At 40.9% G+C, this 21404-nt stretch overlaps 2 protein-coding genes and 1 long non-coding RNA gene across 4 annotated transcripts in view; 1 reads left to right on the top strand and 2 right to left on the bottom strand.

Annotated features, from left to right (window-relative positions):
- LOC117469801 (low affinity immunoglobulin gamma Fc region receptor II-like) overlaps positions 1 to 7466 on the top strand; it is an 83366-nt gene extending 75900 nt beyond the window's left edge. Inside the window, exons 1-6 of one of the 2 annotated variants that reach the window (XM_034114239.1) lie at positions 5328 to 5362; positions 5453 to 5512; positions 5674 to 5925; positions 6315 to 6563; positions 6980 to 7183; positions 7297 to 7466. In XM_034114239.1, the coding sequence (XP_033970130.1) occupies positions 5332 to 5362; positions 5453 to 5512; positions 5674 to 5925; positions 6315 to 6563; positions 6980 to 7183; positions 7297 to 7448 (948 nt within the window). In that variant the 5' untranslated portion in view covers positions 5328 to 5331 and the 3' untranslated portion in view covers positions 7449 to 7466. Of the gene's footprint in view, positions 1 to 5327; positions 5363 to 5452; positions 5513 to 5673; positions 5926 to 6314; positions 6564 to 6979; positions 7184 to 7296 lie in introns of those variants that run through there. The other variant, XM_034114240.1, reaches the window with a different exon arrangement.
- The window catches only part of LOC117469799 (trichohyalin-like), a 126285-nt gene extending 106412 nt beyond the window's left edge, over positions 1 to 19873 (bottom strand). Inside the window, exons 1-19 of the mRNA XM_034114235.1 lie at positions 19400 to 19873; positions 18587 to 18689; positions 17206 to 17547; positions 16452 to 16745; positions 16233 to 16358; positions 15739 to 15863; positions 15422 to 15577; positions 15099 to 15245; positions 14775 to 14822; positions 14172 to 14285; positions 12149 to 12244; positions 11646 to 11693; positions 11317 to 11472; positions 10979 to 11057; positions 10911 to 10933; positions 10035 to 10142; positions 9622 to 9705; positions 9326 to 9412; positions 9062 to 9190 (exon numbers count right to left, since the gene is read on the bottom strand). Of these exons, the coding sequence (XP_033970126.1) occupies positions 9062 to 9190; positions 9326 to 9412; positions 9622 to 9705; positions 10035 to 10142; positions 10911 to 10933; positions 10979 to 11057; positions 11317 to 11472; positions 11646 to 11693; positions 12149 to 12244; positions 14172 to 14285; positions 14775 to 14822; positions 15099 to 15245; positions 15422 to 15577; positions 15739 to 15863; positions 16233 to 16358; positions 16452 to 16745; positions 17206 to 17547; positions 18587 to 18689; positions 19400 to 19438 (2304 nt within the window). The 5' untranslated portion in view covers positions 19439 to 19873. The remainder of the gene's footprint in view (positions 1 to 9061; positions 9191 to 9325; positions 9413 to 9621; positions 9706 to 10034; positions 10143 to 10910; positions 10934 to 10978; positions 11058 to 11316; positions 11473 to 11645; positions 11694 to 12148; positions 12245 to 14171; positions 14286 to 14774; positions 14823 to 15098; positions 15246 to 15421; positions 15578 to 15738; positions 15864 to 16232; positions 16359 to 16451; positions 16746 to 17205; positions 17548 to 18586; positions 18690 to 19399) is intronic.
- LOC117469807 lies at positions 7552 to 8742 on the bottom strand. The gene is made up of 2 exons (XR_004554617.1): positions 8626 to 8742; positions 7552 to 8455 (listed from the first exon to the last, which is right to left on the bottom strand). It is a non-coding gene; the product is annotated as an uncharacterized LOC117469807 (long non-coding RNA).
- Positions 19874 to 21404: the final 1531 nt, after the last annotated feature.

Below are 21404 nucleotides of genomic sequence, written 5' to 3'. Positions count from 1 at the left end.
CTATAGCAGTATTTTGTTTAACTGACTTAAAATTGTGTTCCTATATTTCCTATTATTTATTACTCAATTTAAGTTACGCCATGAAACTGTGAATGTTTATCTGTTTCTACAAAGCCTCCTAAAAGCCTCTTCTACATATACACGTATTTAAATAAAAACATGTTCTGTGGGTTGTGTCTGAGAAGCTGAAAGTATCTGGAGGCTAAAATAAAACTCAGAACAACATACACTCAGCTCGCCTTTTAAAATAAATGCATGCGTCAGTCAGTATCTCTGTGGTTTTTAACTTCGTCTTGAGTGTGAGAAAGTCTAGCAGCTGCTGCTCGTACCATCATGTGACACAGAAAAGTTACACACCTCACACACAACCTGAGCAGAAGAAGAGATACAAAGCTGAACCAAGTGATAATGTCCTCGGCTCGTGGTGTTCATTATCTTGATAACCAAACTCTAACCTTTTTACATGAGTTATTTCTGTGTGACCCTGAGTTTCCCACAATGCAGCAGTCCCACCAGCAGCAGCAGCAGAGCCACCATCACTACGGTGAACACAGTCCTTAAGACGAGGAGGACGTGAAGGGAGTGATCCGAGGAGGGACACGTCTCTCTGTGAACAGCTGCAAACACAACACAACGTGAATATATATATATAACCCAGAAGCTCCAGATATATTCCCCAAATGTTAGATATAATGCAATATCTCACCTCTGACAGCCAGCCAGCTCTCTGGTGATTCTCCACCTTCAGAGATGCTGCACTTGTAGAGTCCTTCATCAGATTTAGAGACTCTTTGGATGGTGATGTTTCCTGTGGAGCTGCTCCTGATGAGGCGGCCATCTTTGTAGAAGTCAGCTGACAGGATGGAGATCTGGTTTCTGCAGCTCAGAGTCACAGATTCTCCGTCTCTCACAGGGAGGAGAGGACTCTCCAGGATCACAGAGCCAGCTGAGAAACAAAGGTTTTAAAGCATGTTCATAACATCTAAAGACACTAGTTCAGAGTCTGTGCAGGATGTGGTCGTGCCGTAGCTTCTTGGGTTTAAAGGTGGGTTGAAGTCCAAGCAGGGCAAACCAGGTTTTTACAGTTTTCTACAGAACTGCTGATCCAAACGGCTTCAAGAGGGGCACTAAATCCCTCTGCATAACACACACACCTGGCAGGAAGTAGATCACTGCACTTCGCTAGATAATCGTAACTCAGAAACATACAAACAAAGAAACGTCTGTCATTAAAGTGATTTAATGACAGAAGTGATTTCTCAGTTTCTGGGCTCTAGATTTGAGTTATCTCTTCTTTGAGCCCTCTCTTAACGTCTTTGTCGTTTAATTAGATAATCTCATACATCTTATTTATATATCTCACCTCTGACAGTCAGCCAGCTCTCTGGTGATTCTCCACCTTCAGAGATGTTGCACTTGTAGAGTCCTTCGTCAGATTTAGAAACTCTGTGGAAGGTGATGTTTCCTGTAGAGCTGGTCCTGATGAGGCGGCCATCTTTATAGAAGTCAGCTGACAGGATGGAGGAAGTGGTCGTCTTGTTTCTGCAGCTCAGAGTCAAAGATTCTCCCTCCATCACAGGAAGCACAGGACTCTCCAGGATCACAGAGCCACCTGAACAACATCGGGATCAAACGGACAAATGTAATAATAATAGTAATTCACATCAGAAAACATGAGATAACTTAGACAGAGGGGAGGAATGGCATCATGAAATACTGTGCATGTAAAGTGGGATAGTAACATGCACAGAATGACTGAAAATACGATGATGAATATATCAGAACAAATCAGTAATGTAACGTAGTGTATCGTCTGCATAGAGGTTCATTCTAACCAAATGTCCTTTGATATCCCAGAGACAGCATTACTGTAAATGTTAAGCATAGTTTCTGTGTTACTTATATAAAACTAATCTAAAAGGTTTCATTGTGAACAAACCTGGAACTGCCAGGTGGGTTTTCAAATACTAGGAATTGACTTTGCTGTATTATGGTAAATATGTATTTTAACAAATATTGCAAAACTATTATAAAATGTGTACAATGAATATTAATTCAAAGAAAAATAAATGAATATATAGATGTAAAATAAAAAAAGATGTGCAGTATATCTGATTTAAAGGAAAAATAGCATTGCAGTTTAAAACAAATCTTAATTATGATAAACATACCGGTGACCGTGATGTTGACAGAGTTGCTCTTCTCTCCTTTCTCATCCTCACACCAGTAAACCCCACTGTCCGGTGCATACGCTGATTTAATGGTGCAGTTCAGTGTTGATGAATCAATAATATAACAACCCTGAATTAACTCATTGTTGTTCCTAAACCCTCTCAGAGCAGAGCCAAGACCCTCGCAGAGAAAAGAGAAGGGTGTGTATTCAAAGAGCTGCAGTCTCTCTGCAATCATTTGCAAAGCCGCGTCTGAGGACAGAAACAGAGAAAACTAAACATCTGATAAATAAAAACTGACTCGCAAAACTATGATCAAAATCGGAAGAATTGAAAATGCAAAAGTGAGCTGGAAGTTTTCACAATCTGGAACACTTGGTTTCGTGTCAAACTACTATTATGGTTAAAAAATATAAATAATTTTGACGACATTAACATTATATTACTCTACAGAGACATAAACAGATTATCATCAGCCTTTAACTTGAATCTGATTGAGAATTAAAAATGCAGAAAATAAGGAATGCATGATGTGAAAAAATGTAAAAAGTGAATCTTTTGCTACCCTACATTGTTTTTCATAGAACTCTTCTGAATATGTGCTGAATATGTGCAGCCAGCTCTGTGAACGCTACAAACACAACACAACATAAATATATATATATAACCCAGAAGCTCCAGATATATTCCCCAAATGTTAGATATAATGCAATATCTCACCTCTGACAGCCAGCCGGCTCTCTGGTGATTCTCCACCTTCAGAGATGCTGCACTTGTAGACTTCATGCACAAAGTGAGTAATGTGTTTCTTCATGATGTTCTCAGCCACGTGTTAAAGCTCCCATGTCATGCTTTTCCGGTTATTACCCGTCCCCTTGTGTGTTATGAAGGTTTTTATGCATGTAAACGGTGTGCAGAGTCAAAACCCTCAAAGTACACCCTGTAGCGAGTAAAACTCTAACACAGAAAATACCTCCCCAAAACGCCTCGTTGGAGATACGTCACTGCCCATTTGATTCTTCCGGGTACCGCCTGATGTCATGCGGTACCCGGAACGAAATGGACCAATCCCGAAGAGCTATGGCCACACCAGCAGCGGCGTGTTCCTCATCCAGAGGTTCGAACCGGCATTTTCACAGACGAAAGCTTCCAAAACATTGCCCAGTTTGAGGCCGGATATGCACAGCTTGTTTGGACCGTTTGGAGCAGGGGAAGATCCGGGTATACAACCTGTAAGTTTGCATTGTTATTTGTGTATTTATCAAACAAGACTGTTTAAATGTGTAAACTGTGTTGGACTGCTAAGCCATTGACACAGTGCTAACTGTGCTAACTAAGTTTCTAAGAAACTGAGTTTCCATATATCAACTCTAATATCAGCAGATGGCCTTGCATACATGCATCTCATAGCAGGAGAATGTCTGCATTCACACACAAAATACCTATTGACAGTATACTCCGGGTGATTTGCCGTGCGGTCAGTCGCGAAACGTAATTACATTATAGCTGGCGTAGCGTGTATGCAACCGATCTAACACACGGAGCTAGAGCTAGATTTGGTCGGAAAAACATTTTTGTGATGCTACGTTGCTAGCGTTTAAATATATCAACTACAATGTCAGCAGATGGCCTTACATGTTTGTCATGGCAGGAGAATGTCTGCAGTCACACACACGGAATACTCATACAGTATAGTCCGGGTGATTTACCGTACATTGTGACAGTACATGTACATACTGCATGTAGCTAACGAGGCTAGCTGTATGCTAGCGCAAAACAATGTATTCATGCAAGTTACATTGTATGGTAGCAGAATACCCGTATACGATTGCAATTATAAACACGTTATTGCTAGCCTAATATGAACCACTAGCTTTTGTTCATACTGTAGTAGTTTTATTACACTGCATTATAGTTGCCTTTCCTCCAAGCTAACGTTCATATCGTGTTAGCTACCAAGGTAAACAAAGCTAGGTTAGCATATTAGCAGGCAAGCTGTTCATTACACAACTACTACTAACGAATCTAAAAACAACTAAGTTTCTCTAATATTTTGTGATTTGCATTTGATTTCGTCCAGCCAGATCCTGGCGGACAATCCATGACGGGGACGGGATTCTACTACTACTGAGGCCTCGTGCTAAAAGGCACCGCACCGACTGTGCGCAGGCAAGATGCGAGGAGGAATGGATGATATACCGTGTGTATATATGTATATTTATGTTCATTTTGTACATTTCTAAAAATAAAGTTTAATGGAAATACTTAGTAGGCCTATCATTTCTTCCCTGAATTCATATATTAGCAAACCATGATTTGATTTCTCATCAAACAGTAGTAGTTTATAACGGGTAAAAATAACTTACTCTTTGTTATGACCGGCTCGTAGGCCACAACGGAAAGGCAAGGAGACATACACAAGTTTACAAAACCACGGCACATTTATTGTGGTAAATGCAGAGATAGGTGGTCGAGGGGAGAGGGTCGCTCAGTCCGTCCTTCTGCAGCCGCTTTGGAGAGAGACTCCGGGCCGCTGGGATTAATAGCACCGGCTACGGAGGTGTCCGTGATCGCGCTGATTACCCTCTTCAGCTCCACCCCACCGTAAGCCCTGCAACACACCTGCACAAAGGCCCTGGGGCCGTCACACTCTTCTATAACAACAGTTGTAGGTTCAGTTCGGTTAGTTAGTATAAAATATCAGCTGTACCGACGCCATTATTACACTGATGTTCCCCGAAAAAAGCGGGCGGAGCCTCTCTGGTGGTTGACTAATCAGAACAGACTGGCCGAGCTGACCAATCGGAGCACACTAGGCTCACAGGGAGGGGGGGGCAAGAGCTCCAACGAGTCGTTTAGTGGAGAAAGTGAATACTGCTGAATACACATGCTTGACAGAGATGCTGTATGCGAAACCAATGTGAGTTTGGAAAATTGCACAGTATAAATCTATTTTAGTATACCTCAACAATGTAATTATGATCAGTGGAAATGGCCATGACATGGGCCCTTTAACTGGTAACGGTTTCATCTAGAGCTCTGAGCTGAAACCACAGAGTCTGACCCCAGCCTCAGAATACTCTGCACAGGAAGAGGAAGTTCTCACTCACATTATATTTCTGTGTCTCACAGTGAGACGCTCAGACAGCAGGAACACATCATGGAGGTCACAGCGCTCTGCAGCCGACTGCGTGAGTCTCAGCTTTCTTTCAACTTTCATTTATTCTTTTATATTAACACATATGAGGCTGATTTACAGTTGTCTTTATTTTTATATCCAGTGACGTGTGTCATCATTCTGCTGGGTGCACACATTCAGAAGAGCTCTACGCAAAACTATGGTGTGTAGCAACTACTAAAGATTCACATGCTCATGTCGATAGGAAATACCAGTGTGTCCGTGCATTGTGTTGTGTTGACAAATACAGTGATTTTCTTCGATTAACATCATAGTTTTGCAATATTTGTATAAACCAGATGATTAATTGTCTCTCACTTTCAGACGCAGCTTTGCACATTGTCACAGAGAGACTGCAGCTCTTTGAATACGAGCCCTTCTCTTTTCTCTGCGAGGGTCTTGGCTCTGCTCTGAGGGGGTTTAGGAACAACAATGAGTTAATTCAGGGTTGTTATATTATTGCTTCATCAACACTGAACTGCACCATTCAACAGGCCTATGATTCAGACAGTGGAGTTTACTGGTGTGAGGATGAGAAAGGAGAGAAGAGCAACTCTGTCCACATCACCGTCACTGGTATGTTTATCATAATTAAGACTTTTTTTTAAACTGCAATGCTCTTTAATTCAGATATACTGCACCTATTTTTCAATGTTACATCTATATACAGTACTTGTAAAACATATTGATTCTGACCAAGTGTGTCATAAATATGCAGGAAGTGCAATGACCCTTAGCTTTTTAAATATGCAGACGATACACTACTCTATGTTACTATCTCATTTCTGATTTATTGATCATGTAGTTCTGTTTATTTCTGATATTTTCATTCAGTATGTGTATGTTGCCACATTTTACATTCACTGTATTTTCAGGATGACATTTCTTCCTTCTGTCTAAATCACCTCCTATTCTTTATTATAAATAACAGATAAGACTAAACGTTTGATCCCGATGTTGTTCAGGTGGCTCTGTGATCCTGGAGAGTCCTGTGCTTCCTGTGATGGAGGGAGAATCTGTGACTCTGAGCTGCAGAAACAAGACGACCACTTCCTCCATCCTCTCAGCTGACTTCTATAAAGATGGCCGCCTCATCAGGAGCAGCTCTACAGGAATCATCACCATCCAAAGAGTCTCTAAATCTGATGAAGGACTCTACAAGTGCAACATCTCTGAAGGTGGAGAATCACCAGAGAGCTGGCTGACTGTCAGAGGTGAGATATATAAATAAGATGTATGAGATTATCTAATTAAACGACAAAGACGTTAAGAGAGAGCTCAAAGAAGAGATAACTCAAATCTAGAGCCCAGAAACTGAGAAATCACTTCTGTCATTAAATCACTTTAATGACAGAAGTTTCTTTGTTCGTATGTTTCTGAGTTAGGATTATCTAGCGAAGTGCAGTGATCTACTTCCTGCCAGGCGTGTGTGTTATGCAGAGGGATTTAGTGCCCCGCTTGAAGCCGTTTGGATCAGCAGTTCTGTAGAAAACTGTAAAAACCTGGTCTGCCCTGCTTGGACTTCAACCCACCTTTAAACCCAAGAAGCTACGGCACGACCACATCCTGCACAGGCTCTGAACTAGTGTCTTCAGATGTTATGAACATGCTTAAAACCTTTGTTTCTCAGCTGGCTCTGTGATCCTGGAGAGTCCTCTCCTCCCTGTGAGAGACGGAGAATCTGTGACTCTGAGCTGCAGAAACCAGATCTCCATCCTGTCAGCTGATTTCTATAAAGATGGCCACCTCATCAGGAGCAGCTCTACAGGAAACATCACCATCCAAAGAGTCTCTAAATCTGATGAAGGACTCTACAAGTGCAGCATCTCTGAAGGTGGAGAATCACCAGAGAGCTGGCTGGCTGTCAGATAATGCACTGTAGTTTACATTTGGAGAATATATGTGGAGTTTTTTATTATATATATTCACGTTGTGTTGTGTTTGCAGCTGTTCACAGAGAGACGTGTCCCTCCTCGGATCACTCCCTTCACGTCCTCCTCGTCTTAAGGACTGTGTTCACCGTAGTGATGGTGGCTCTGCTGCTGCTGCTGCTGGTGGGACTGCTGCATTGTGGGAAACTCAGGGTCACACAGAAATAACTCATGTACAAAGATCAGAGATAGTTTGGTCATCAAGACAATGAACACCATGAGGACATAGATTTTCTCACACTCAAGACAAAGTTAAAAACCACAGAGATACTGACTGACGCATGCATTTATTTTAAAAGGCGAGCTGAGGGTATGTTGATCTGAGTTTTATTTTAGACTCCAGATACTTTCAGCTTCTCAGACACAACCCACAGAACATATATTTTATATAAATGTATGTGTATATGTAGAAGAGGCTTTTAAGAGGCTTTGTAGAAACAGAAAAACATTCACAGTTTCATGGCATAAACGTAGCGTATAACATAATTCTGTGGATTGAACATAATAATAAGTAGCACCCCATGTGACATGTATTAAAAACATACATGGAAGTTGGTATTTCCCAAAGCGAACATTATCAAAGCGGCACATCAGCTTCTGAACCTATCAATATAAAACACAATTTCAAACATTTCCATTTCTGAGATTTCTAAATTATAATTTTTTAACGAAAAGAGTAGATTTTCAGTAGAATATAAAAGCAGTGGCCATCAATCAAAGGAAGATCTGTTTACCACAAAACATGTTTTAAATTGTTGAATATCAGAATAATAAAAGTGTGTCTGTAAATGGTTGATCTCCTCGTCTTCACTGAGCGTCACAGCAACCTGTGTTTGGGCAGGAAGTCATGCTGTTCCTGTTTATGATGTTTATAATGAGAACTTTCTCTCATGACTCATCTCATCTCAATTTGAGCTACTTCCTGAAACTCCTGCTGTGTTTTTGCAATTGAGAGTTTATTTGAAACTTCTAATAAAAGTGGAGTAAGATCAACAGAGCAGAACAGAGGAGGTTAGTTATTCTGTTTAAGTGGATTACATACAGAGTTCATATTGCATATCTCCAGTTTTGCTGTAGAGGGAGAACTTCAGTCTGTCTCCAGAGCTCCAGGGCTTCAGATCCTTCCACTCCAGCTCAGTGTCAGAATGACTGTGACCTTGACCTGGAACCCTTATCTGTAAAATATAAAATCACAGAATTACAAGCAGAATCATTGAATCATGAAATAATTAAAATAATAATGCATTTTTTATATTCTTGTGTTTTAACATATAATTCAGTTCTGAATGAAAAACATTTGAAAAGGAAAAATGCAACATAAAGTGAGAGAACTAGAAAGACTCACAGTGACATCTCTTCCAGCCTCAAGTTTCAAAGATTGATGAAATGTGTACATGATGGGATCGTTGTCGTTAACCTGCAGATTTAACACCCAGCCTCCCAGCTTTGTACTGCAGGAGGTTCAATAAGGGGAGAGAGAGAGAGAGAGAGAGAGAGAGAGAGAGAGAGAGAGAAGAGAGAGAGAGAGAGAGAGAGAGAGAGAGAGAGAGAGAGAGGAGAGAGAGAGAGAGAGAGAGAGAGAGAGAGAGAGAGAGAGAGACTGACATTTATGATGATATTTGAACCCACTGTGTTTGTAGATGACATGAAAACAAGAGAAACTGGATTCTAGGCATCGAGTCATTTTGATGGTTTGAACAGCTCATTTGAGATATGGATAAGTTACATTACTCACACTTATAAAGCACTCATGCAGAGTTTATCCACACAAACAACATTACCTTAATGGAAGTGTTTCTGAGCCAGATATATTTGCACTGTTGGTCGACATCGATATTAAATCCTGAGTCTGAGGTCTGATTCTCCGAGCGGACGCCCTCCTGCTGCTCCTCATATCCAACAGCTTGCGCCTGAGAGTCAGACAATACACACAAATACTCAATCCCTGTGTGTGTGTGTGTGTGTGTGTGTGTGTGTGTGTGTGTGTGTGTGTGTGTGTGTGTGTGTGTGTGTTTTGTGGTCTTGTTAGTCTCAGAAACACTTACCTTGCTCTCCACCTCTTCCTTTAGATCCTTCAGTTCTCTCTCAGCTTCCTCTCTTCCTCTCTTCTCCTCCTGGAGCTTCTTCTCAAACTGAGATGTAAAGAGAGATAAAGACATTTGAACTTGATTTGAAGGAACATAACATCCTGGTCTGGATTCAAACTAGTTCCTGGTCTGCATCATATTTTCTCTCAAAGGAACAATAAATACTTTTCTTCCTCACAGTTGACCTCGAGTCCAGTTTCAGTCGTTCAATGTCTTGCATAGAAATAAAAAGATATTTGTGTGAAAAGATGAACCTCCTTGTTTTGGTCCAGCAGCTCCTTCAGATGTCTCCTAGCTTCCTCTTCCCTCTTCTGCTCAGTGAGGAGTTGATCGTTTAACTGGAAGGAGGAGACATGTTATTTATTTATGATAAGCTCATTAACCAAATGAAATGTAATGTAAGTAAATGTACATAACACATAACCACATCACACACAGTTTAAATCACAGGAGGAAATGTCATATTTTACACCAACAAACATCTACACAGTGATGTGTTTGTGTGTGTGTGTGTATCTGTGTGTGTGTGTGTGTGTGTGTGTGTGTGTGTGTGTGTGGTGTGTGTCTGTGTGTGTGTGTGTGTGTGTGTGTGTGTGTGTGTGTGTGTGTGTGTGTGTGTGTGTGTGTGTGTGTGTGTGTGTGTGTGTGTGTGTGTGTGTATGTGTACCTCTTTCTTCAGCTGCCTGTTTTCTTTCTCCTTGATCTCCAGTTGACTCCGTGTCTCCTTCAGCTCTTTCTCAATCTTCCATAGGTCAGCATGTTTTTGGTCCGTTAGCTGTCAAACACACAGATGTTGATTTCAACTGTTTACTTAAAGGGGACCTATCATGCAAAATGCACTTGTGTACGTCTTTTCTACATGAATATGTGTCCCCGGTGTTCCAGGGAACTCACCAAGTGTCAGAAAACACAACCCTCTCTATTTTCCTCCATACCCAAATCTCTAAAAAAGGGGCTGCAACGGATCTGATAAAAACTGATCCAGATTTGAACACTGTCCTGACGTCAGGACGGTGGCGCTACGGCTATTGGGCCAACTCCACCAATCAGCAGGAGACAGCCACGGCCATTGCCGTTCGAAAGCGCTGGAGACGCTGTAGTACATATGCCAGGCCTGTAGATGGTGCTGTTCTCACTGAATCAGCCCAGAGCTAGAAATTGTCAAATTGTAGCATGATAGGTCCACTTTAAGTAAAAATAACAAAAGTGTTTTGACCAAAAAATGTCCCCGTAGGACATCAAAGATGAAATATTTCATATTCAGTTTATTTACAGAGCTTGTGCTCATTTCTTTATTCCTTCACCTTAATCAACAGCTCATTTAAGTTATACTATTATATACTTTATACTTTGAAGTCAGAAGAAAATAATGATCAAAGTCCATTAAATCGAGAGTGGCTTCAATTCAATTTTACAATCTTATAATTCTTTGACTCTTTGAGAGATGACGCTATGTGTTGTTACACGTTTTAATAAGTTTATGATATTTAAAGCAGTTAATGTGGGATTTCAACTTTAACGAACAGATAGGTGGAAGATTAACCTTTTTTCTCTCTGTCATCTCCTCCTTCATCTCCTCTTCCCTCCTCTTCATCTCCTCCTCCCTCCTCTTCATCTCCTCCTTCATCTCCTCTTCCCTCCTCCTCCTCTCCTCTCCTCCTCTCTGTAGATCAGTGTGTAGTCTCTCCACCTGAGAGGAGACACAGACAGAAGAAGAGAGACCTCCAGATGAACTCTTTATAGCTGGACTTCCAGATGATCAGAGTCAAAGGTGTGTCTGTGTTAGTGAGTCAGCAGAGTGAAGAAAGAGCAGTGAAACCAGGTTTAGATGCATGTTGTTACTTTATCTGAGAAAGGAGGGGAAAGGATTTGATCTAGGACACGAGTAGCTTCCCTGGATATCATACGCTGTCTTTGAATGACTTTGATTGGAGATATCAAACACAAACCTCTCTGGTCTCATTCTGCAGCTTCTCCTTCAGGATGGAAACTTCTTCCTCAGCTTCCTCCCTCCTCCTCTTCATCTCCTCCTTCAGCTCCTCTTCCTCCCTCCTCTTCCTCTCCTCCTCCTGAGACTTGTTTCTGGATAATATCTTCAGTTCAAACTAAAAGACGAGACAGGAGAGATGAAATATCACATTTGACCAAATGCCTCTCAGTAAGTTCATATTCACACGTTTCCTCCCAGCTCTTCTGCAGACAGAGATTATAAAGGAAGCTTTATGTAGGTCAGGAAACCAGAAGAGAGTATTGATCGTATTGATCTGAACCCACTTACCGGTGAAGAGGAGGAAGAACTGGCTTCAGCAGCTCGGCTTCTTTCCAGCTGGAGAAGTGGAGAGATTAAGACAGACGTGTTCATGTGTTCTTACATGTTATTATCTCAACAACTAAAACTCTCATTTCACATCATGAGTTCCACTGGAAGCTCTGTGGAGAAGTGTCTCTATGATTGGGTCCATGTGTTTGTACAGACTCCTCTCATTGGACATCACATCACAGAGGAGAAGACTGTAAACATGGAGGTAACCAAACCTGGATCTATGGTTATAAACTCGTCAAATCTGCGTTTAAATGTTTTTTAATCAAGTGCACATATTTGTGAAACTTCAAGGATAGAAACAGAGACGTTTTGAAACAACGTATTCAGCAACAGGATTTCTGATTGTACTCTCCAGTGACCCAGGATGCTCAACACATCTACAAGTTGATGTGGCTCCTTTGAACTAGAATCAGACTATAGATCTTCATATACAGCAGGGTTCATGCAGGAAGTCTAACCTCCATGATGCTGGACTCCATCAGGGTCTGCAGGCTGGTCTCCATCCTCTGAACCTCCTCCTGCAGCTGCTGGACTTCAGCTTCCTTCACTTCACACTGAGAGGAGAGAGAGAGACATGTTTTATCATTAACCTTTGTTCGTATGTATATCAGGACTAAAGTGACTCATCTGCATCATCTGTTAGAAACTAAACTAATGTCTAGTTTACACTGCAGGACTTCACCCTGATTTATAATTAAAAAGTAAGGTTTTATACTGAGACCTTTTCTATTGAACTTAGTTATGCTTCCTTTAGGTAACAATAAAAAGGAAACACTACAGAAGTTTCCTTTTGATCTAGATCAGGCATGGGCAAACTAAGGCCCGCGGGCCATATACGGCCCGTTGGGCTTTTTAATCCGGCCCGCCGAATATTGGTACAAAATTGTCCAAATTATAGTAAAGACCGCATTACATTATTACATGTTACTTGTTAGACGCTTTTATCCAAAGCGACTTACATACTCAATACTGTGGACAATCCCCACAGGAGCAATTTGGGGTGAAGTGTCTCAGGGACACAACGACATGCTGACTGCAGTGGGGTTTGAACCTGTGACCCTCTGATCCCCATACCAAGGCTCTATCCACTGCGCCACACGCATTAATTTTGCCTTTTTCCTGCAATACCCAGCATTTCAGTTGATCCCACTAGATGGCGCACTCTAGACACAATTGACCTTTGCTGGAGTCGGCAACCCTGCAAGATCTAAGAACCAAATACGTCACGCTTACATTGGAGGGGGTCGAGATTAACCTGAGCAATAACAGTTCATGGCGAAATACAAGTTGTTACAAGCAGTAGCGCTGAGCAAAGTGACTAGAATGCGACCACACACTTATAAAAAACACTTATATAAAGTCAGGCAACACTAACCATGCTTAGGCCCAGGCCCCACGGGAACGAGAACGGGTTGTATCCGCCTTAGTGTGATTCTGTTTATTTGACCTTACTTTAATGAACATCCGCTCGCTGTTATTGACCATTGTGAAGAGGCAGACATTTTCCTGTTGTTTTGTATTATTGCAACTATCGGATGGAATCAATACATGGGCTACATGTGGCCATCACAAGTAAAATCATAACGAAAACTACGCCGGTAAAATGTGCGTGTAGAAAACGGCTTATGCCACAAAATGATAGCAACAAGTAGTCAAGATAGTCTGATTAGCTTTGGTTGCTATGCTAACATCACCTGTAGAATGCCAGAGAAACTTTCATAACCGCGTTGTGATGCCAAACAGCGTCAATTCAGACAAACACATTCACTGATGGGGATGGGGGATATTTATTAGCTGCTTGTGTGACAGTCGGACAGTGAATACTTTCCAGCGGCCGCTGCCACGAGTTAACGAGAGAATAAACTCCGGTGAACGAGCAGCACTGCAGCGGGTGATAATGCAGCTGAACCACATTAATAAACAATGAACCACGGCACTCTGGAGAAAGGTATATGGTTGGAGAAGTAGTTATTTAATTTAATCTGGCTTCGTATGATTAAAAACTACCCGACGCAGTCCTCTATTGATGTTGTTGTGAGCGGTGTTGCGGAGAAAATCAGCGACGTAAAACGCTGTGTGGGTCATAAGAAGGCACGTAAACGATGACACAATGACGCCATAATTCACGTTTGAACCTAATTCACCTTTGAACCTGCATCTGTAACAATGAGTGGAACAAAGAAAAGAAAAGTCGACAATGAGTGCCGAGTGTTTAATGAGGAGTGGACAGCTGAATATTTTTTCACCGTTCTGCTACTGGCCCGGCCCGTAAACTCATAGTGGCCCCCAAGCCAAAAAGTTTGCCCACCCCTGATCTAGATGATACTCAATGACCTATTACATTTATAATACTCTGCCCCAAACAACTCTAGAATCTAAATACATCGTTTACCGTTATAATCATGCACCAATCCACATAACTATATATACAGAGAAGATCAACTGAAATCTATACTCTTAGTAACATATTCAAACAGTAACCTCTGTGATGTTGGTGTCTGTTTCCTTCTGTCTGCTCTCCAGCTTCTTCTCCAGTGTCTCCACTTCCTGTTCAGCTTCAGCCTTCTTCTTCTTCTGTTCTTCTTTTTTTGAACCCTGGATATTTTTGAGAAAAGTGACTCAACATACTGTTCAGTCTTTAAAGTGTTGCACAGTTTTATGTGTTAAAGAATCCAGTCTGATTATCTCTTTACAATCTATTAGTGATGCACATTGATATTAAGATAATTGACTCCTGTTGTGTCCACATTGTTATTTTTAGTTGTCTTATATAATAATAATAATAATAATAATAATAATAATAATAATAATAATAATAATAATAATAATAATAATAATTCATTACATTTATTTAGCACTTTTCCAAATGCTCAAAGCGCTTACATTACATATGACATATATCAGACATGTAATACATCAATACTGTGAACAATTCCCACAGGAGTGATTTAGGGTGAAGTGCCTTGCTCAAGGACACAACGGCATGTTGACTGCAGTGGGGGTCAGGGCGGGATTGAACCGGTTCCCCAGCGCCCCTGATCTGAGGATCCACAGCCGTAATGCACTAACATCATGTCCACTTACCGGATGAAATCTGGAAATGCTTTTTATGGTCCTCTGAATTGTCCCCAGCTGGTAGAGGGAAATACATGTAGAGACACGTGAGTACTACATCACAGCATGTGATCATTATAGATGCTCATACAGTTAGGTGGATCTATTATGCTCAATGTTACTGAATGGAAGAACATGTATTGAAGTAAACATGGTGTACTACAATTCATTTTGTAAGCCTAACCCCTAAGTGTGCATGCTGTGTCACTGCTCCTGCTGACTTGTTTTGGGGTTTCCCTCAAATGCTTTTCTGTTTTACAATAAATGCAGAATATTTAAGATGAAGACGTGAACCTCTCTGTTCTTGTTCTCCAGATGTTCCTTCAGGCTCTGCAGCTGGTTCTGGTTCCTCTGTTTCTCTGCATGGAGATCCTGCAGCTGGTTCTGGTTCCTCTGTTTCTCTGCATGGAGATCCTGCAGCTCAGACTCTTTAGATTCAACCTGAAAGAACAGCAGGAAGATTAAGATCATTTATTCACAGTCTAAAAGTAGGACTGTCTGGATGTGGTCTCCACTTGGACCTGCACTGCAGGTTTGACCTTGTCTACACTAAGGACGACATTGAAAGTGACTTCAAACAGGAATCAATGTGTTTCATTATTGAAGTGGAGATGAACCTCTTTCTTCTTGTTCTGCAGCTGCTCTTTCAGAGTCTGGACTTCCTTCTCAGCTTCCTCTCTCCTCCTCTCCTCCTCTTTCAGAGTCTGGACTTCCTTCTCAGCTTCCTCTCTCCTCCTCTGCTCCTCAAGCAGCTGCTGCTCAGATTGATTTTTCTATGAGAGGAACAGTCACGTTTCTTTAGTGATTATTTCTTAAGGTGCCACACAATGACACATGTTTTCATGCATTTCTGGCAGATCCTGTATCTTGATGTGAAAGTCTTCTGTGCTTCTTGCTAAGACTTCACTTTTCATGTTGTTGTTTCTTTACTTACCGGTTTGCTCTTATTGTCTACGTTTCCCTTCAAAGCCTCCATATGCACAGCGTCAGGTTTCATCAGCTGTCCTCTTTCTCCTTCATTGAGAAACTGATCTTCATCCGAACTCTTTCTCTTTGTCTCTGTGTGAAATGAAACGTGAGTTAAGATGTGTTGAAAGACAATTAGAGGAACTTTAGGAAGGGATCGAAGCACATCAAACTTTTCAGTCTAAATGTAGCTGAACAGTTGGGTGATTGGTCAACGGCTTAGAGATGTCCCGCCCCTAGTGCTAGCCAATAGAAGCGCAAGTGTTACAAAGTGATGTCACTATGTTCAAAACAAAGGAGTCCAATGGAGGCATTTCAGGCGGGGGGGGGGGAGTTTGTGGGAGAGAGTTTAGCCTTTGCAGACCATTAACATGCACACAAACCTACAGAACATACAGCTCTCAGCATAATAGGGTCCCTTTAACCAAACTGAATCAAATCACCAGACTGTTAGTGACTTACTGAATATGTGTTCTCTCCACAAAAAGAAGAAAGAAACAGCCAGCATTATCAGAATGCAAACAGCCAAACTGACGGCCAGACCAATATTGATGGAAGAAGAACTGGACTGGAGCTTAAAGAACTCATCTGAAATGATAAAACACAGAACATCACAGGATTTATGTAAAACTTGGTCTCTGATATATAAACTAAAACATGTTAAAGGAACATTTAGTCTACCTGGAAAATGGATTTGCGTCTGTGTGGTGTGGTTGGTGTTGTGGTGCTGGACTCTGCAGGTGAAGCTGCTGCTGGGTCTCTTCTCCACAGTCACTCTGCTGCTGACAGTATAGAGGTCATCAGGACCTCTGACTGTCTCTGGAGGTCCAGCAGAGAGGAGCTTTCCCTCAGCGTCCAGCCACAACACCTCAGGCTCCGGATACCAGCCTGCAGACTCACACTGCAGCACCACTCCTCCACTCTGACCGTCCAGCCCTGATAACGTTACGACTGGTGGGAGAGCAGCAGCTGATACTAGTAAAGAAGAACAGAGTGTCAGAATACTTGAGAATTATTACAGAAATCCTAACCAAAGAGTGCTGGAACAATCTCCTCATTGACTTCAGGACAGCAGAGAGTCTCTGTCCTCTCAGACAAATCTTGAGTTCTTAACCTTTAAGAGCATTTGCTTTCAGTGTTTAAACTATGTTCAACTCATTATTAAAAGTTACCCTAACCCTAATAAATAGTATTCATCCTGAAATTGAATTGTCTCCCAGTTGTATGGCTTGTTGCTATGTGAATAAACATGTTTTGTAAAAAGCGGTGACTTATACTATTTCCATACAACCAACTACAATCTGATACTCTCATCTTTGGGCTCCAGACTAGAGTATTCAATTATCATAGTCTTTTGGAACACAGAGATAAAAATACAGTCCTTTCCTAGAGATAAAAGGCACATGCACCCTGAACACATACATTGTGAACTTACCACAAACTAGTTGAACAAAAGCTTGCCGGCCCAGTTCTGGAATGAAACATCTGTATTTCCCCTGATCGGAGAGTTGTACGTTGGAGAGTTTCAGAGAAATGTTTCCGTTCTTCAGCTCATCGGTGAACATCGATGTTCTTCCCTTGAATAATTTGTGTTTTTTATCCACAAGTTCGTGACCAAGCCGCATCACATGGACGAATCTGGGGTCCATGTCGGGCCTCGTCCACTCCAACGTCAAATCGGCAACATTTATTGCCGGCACCAGATAACACGGCAAAATGATGTCACCGCCAAGGTTTGCTACGATTGGCTGAGGTGAGCCAATCAGCTGAGACTGACCTGGGAATACAAAGGAAGTACATTTTAATCTCTTCCAATTTAAACATGTGAAATAAACAAACTCGATTAGAGAACAGTTTTTTACACCAGGCTGTCAGGAGGCTGAACTCTCTCCCCTCTCTCCCCCCTGCCCCCACTAGTCTATAACTCCTCCACACTCAGACACTCAATTCCAGCACCAGACACATTTTTACGCTGCTATGGACAATCTTGAAGTGACTGTTATTTTGTATATATTGATTGCTGTGTTTTATCTTAATGTGTGCATATGTGTAAATGTGTCTATATTATTATATATATTATTACTATTGTATATATATAAGATATACATATTTTATACATATTTTATACATATTTTATACATATTTGTGTACATATTTGTATATTTGTATTATTGTATTTTTTATTCGGGATTGTTGGAAACGTTATTTCGATCTCTGTCTGTACAAACACACAGAAAACAACATAACTAACATTAAAGTTGACTGACTTCGACTTTGACTTGAAAAATCCAAGTAATTGTACTTGAATTAAGACAGATTTGGATCTTTTTTATTAACATGTGTGATAGTAGAAAGTATAGATGGACATAAATGATGGTAGCTCGAGTGTTCACTACATAGTATTTACTTATAAGTGACATATCTTTGGCGTCTTTTGGAAAATAAAACCATAACGACCAATATATTGGAATTCAAGGTTCCTGAAAGACTTTTGAACCTCTTGGCTCTGTATTTAGGATTTAGAAAGTCTTGGCAGTAGACAGTAGACTAATCAGAGAGGATTTAACAGAGAGTGGTAATGGGCTCATTGTTGCTGTTCCCTCTGCAGCATGAGGCTCTTAGTCCATGCAGTGTAGAAGGATCTTTAGTTAATTATCACTCCTCAATATTCATTGTGAAAAATATCAATTTGCGGGGAGTGATCAGGACAGAGCCTACACGCTAAACTCAAACTATATTCTGCTGTTAATATACATTTAAATTCAACTTCCTCCTTCCACTATAAAATGTACTTTTAAAGCTTGTGTGATAGTTACCTCTACAGTGGTGTGTTAGGAGAAGAAGGAAAACTAAAACATTGAGAGCTCTGAGAGGAGTTGTAAGGGGCTTTCCGTCAGTGTGGAGAAGCATCATGGAGAGCTGGAGATGAACAGAGAACAGAAAACAGTGTGAACTTCCAGGTGAAAACATATCTTAAATCGTTTTTTATGTAAAACTTGGAAAAAAGGCTTGTCAGAAAGAAATCTAATAGTCATTTAAATATAAAGTGAAATTCACATTTGGACTTTACTTGTACTGGAAGCTCCAATAAAGGGAAAGTAAAACTTTGCTGCCATCTTCTGTGCTTTACTTATAATTACACATATTCAATGTTTCCTCATATTATGTCCTCTGTATCAAACACACCCTACTTAAGAGAGAACAGCTTCACTTTACCGTCATTTTCACTTCTGTGTTGACAAATATTCTATAAATATGAACAAAGAGTCTTGTCATGTTGTGTCTGTCTCTACGCCGTTCAGAAGAAAAAATGACATTTTACTTTCACTTTAGTATCTTAAGACTTCAATAGTGTTTTAAAGCTGCCATTATTGTTTAGATATTTTACAATAATCTTAATAAAGACTCTCTGTACACAATTACCAGTTTATTCAATTGTATTGATCTGTACATATGGGAAGATTGAACAATTAACCTGTTAAACCCGCGGGGGAGAAACCACAACATCTGCAAGCAACAGTGTCTGAGGGCTTTTTAAGATTTAATAAACTATGAATGAGCGACATGAGAAGCTAACAAAGACATCACAACACGTAGCATTAGGTAGCCAACACGGCAATATGTCTTACCTTTGTTGTTGTCTGATCAAAAGTTGTCTTCAATGGCATTAAAACGATAAAAACGCTGCTGAAGGTTAATCCATAGGTGAATCCAATGTGTCTGTGTCACTTTGAAATGATTTCTGATAATCCATCAGCAATAAAACTAGTTTTAAATGTTCAGATTTCAGAGCGTAAAATAGGTTTCGCTTTGAGCAAACTGCGTGAGAGGGGTCTGCCTAGTGCCTGCAGGCCTCCACTCTCAGGACAGTTCGCTGTCAGGACACCTCCACTGTCAATACAGGAAGTGACGATTCTGACGAACACGTGTCCAGCCGTTCTCCCCCCCGTAGACAAACAAGGACAGGCAAACAAATGAATATCGTAAAATAAAATAAACAGAAAAGGCAGTCAAGAGGAAGTTGATTGAGAGGGGGGGGGCTTATGGGTAGACAGAGAGTATAACTGGATCAGCAGCTCCTGAGGCAGGTATACTCCGAGCTGGCGCAGGAAGTGTTCTGCCATCACGACTTGCATGAAGGGCAAAAATACTCATCCTCTGTGGAGGGCAGTCCCACGCATCCACGAGTCAGTTCATTAATAGACCAACAAACAAAACATAGTACCAGGAGTAAATTATGAAGTAAAATAAAAACACATTAAAGGGGACCTATCATGCAAAATGCACTTTTGTACGTCTTTTATACATGAATATGTGTCCCCGGTGTGTCAGGGAACTCACCAAGTGTCAGAAAACACAACCCTCTCTCTTTTCTTCCATACCCAAATCTCTAAAAACGGGGCTGCAACGGAGCTGATTATTATTTGAATTTTTCTGACGTCAGAAAAGGGGTGCTCCGCCTATATGGCCAACTCTCCAGGGGAATGAGAGCCCGCTCGAAAGCGCTGGAGACGCTGTAGTACATATGCCAGGCCTGTAAGTGGCGCTGTAGTCTGCCACAAAAGCTGCGAACAAGACTTCTCACAGAATCAGCCCTTGCAAAAACAGGGCTGGAAAAGAGCAAATAGAGCGAAATGAGGCATGGCTAAAATGCATGATCTGTTTGGTATTTTGAAAAAAAAACTTCACAGACATGTTTTATATAGGTATGGCCCTACACAACCCAGTCTCACGGCATTTCGTGTTATAGTCACGAAATTAATTTAATCTATTGATTAGTGTTCACCAACACGATTTTCGCATTTTTTTCGTGTCACACAGAACGATTTTAAAAGCAATGTATTTCTATTGGTAGTATGTTTCGTGCCTGCAACACGTCTTTTTGTCCGGTCGGGTCTTGGAATACCAGAAGCTGTGTGGTTCATAAAAACATGTTCTTACTCAATATCTTACCCTAAGCCTAACCCTTTTATTTTAAATTGTATAATGTGGGAGTTTTTTTGCCGTCCACGAGGAAAAGAAATGGGGCTCAGAGCCTCAGAATACTGAAATCTGTATTTTTTGTCATCTTTTTTTCCTTCTAATTTGTGTCCGGCATTTGGTAAGCAATGCTCTAATTGCCAGGGCAAGAACCATTTTGCTAAGCAGTGCTTCTCAAAAGGAAATGAGAGGAAGAAAAGAAAGTCTGTAAACATAGTGGAAGACGATGATTTAAGTGAGACATTTTTTGTTGGCATGGTGAACTGTGAAACTGAGCAAAAAGAGGTTAATGCAATCAGAGAAGACAAATGGATAGCTCCGCTGATGATTAACGGGACAATAATAACTATGAAACTGGATACTGGTGCAAAAGCAAACATGATGAGCCTGTCTGACATCAAGGCAATGAAAGATAAGCCACAAATTAAAAGAAGAACACGGGCACTAAAAGATTATAATGGACAGAAAATCAACAGTTTGGGCGTGTGCATATTAAAGGTAACCTCAAAAGGTAAAGTGCACCACCTACTTTTCTCTGTTGTCGCTGATGGACTTGATTCACTGCTGAGTGATAAAGCATGTGAAGATTTGGAACTTGTCAAGAGAGTGTATTGCATCAACACAACTGTGAGAACACCAAATGACTCTATTGAT

Source organism: Trematomus bernacchii, unplaced genomic scaffold (genome assembly GCF_902827165.1).
Source record: "Trematomus bernacchii unplaced genomic scaffold, fTreBer1.1, whole genome shotgun sequence".
NCBI lineage: Eukaryota > Metazoa > Chordata > Actinopteri > Perciformes > Nototheniidae > Trematomus > Trematomus bernacchii.
The sequence above is the reverse complement of the archived record's forward strand: the minus strand, read 5'-3'. Positions and strand labels throughout refer to the sequence as shown.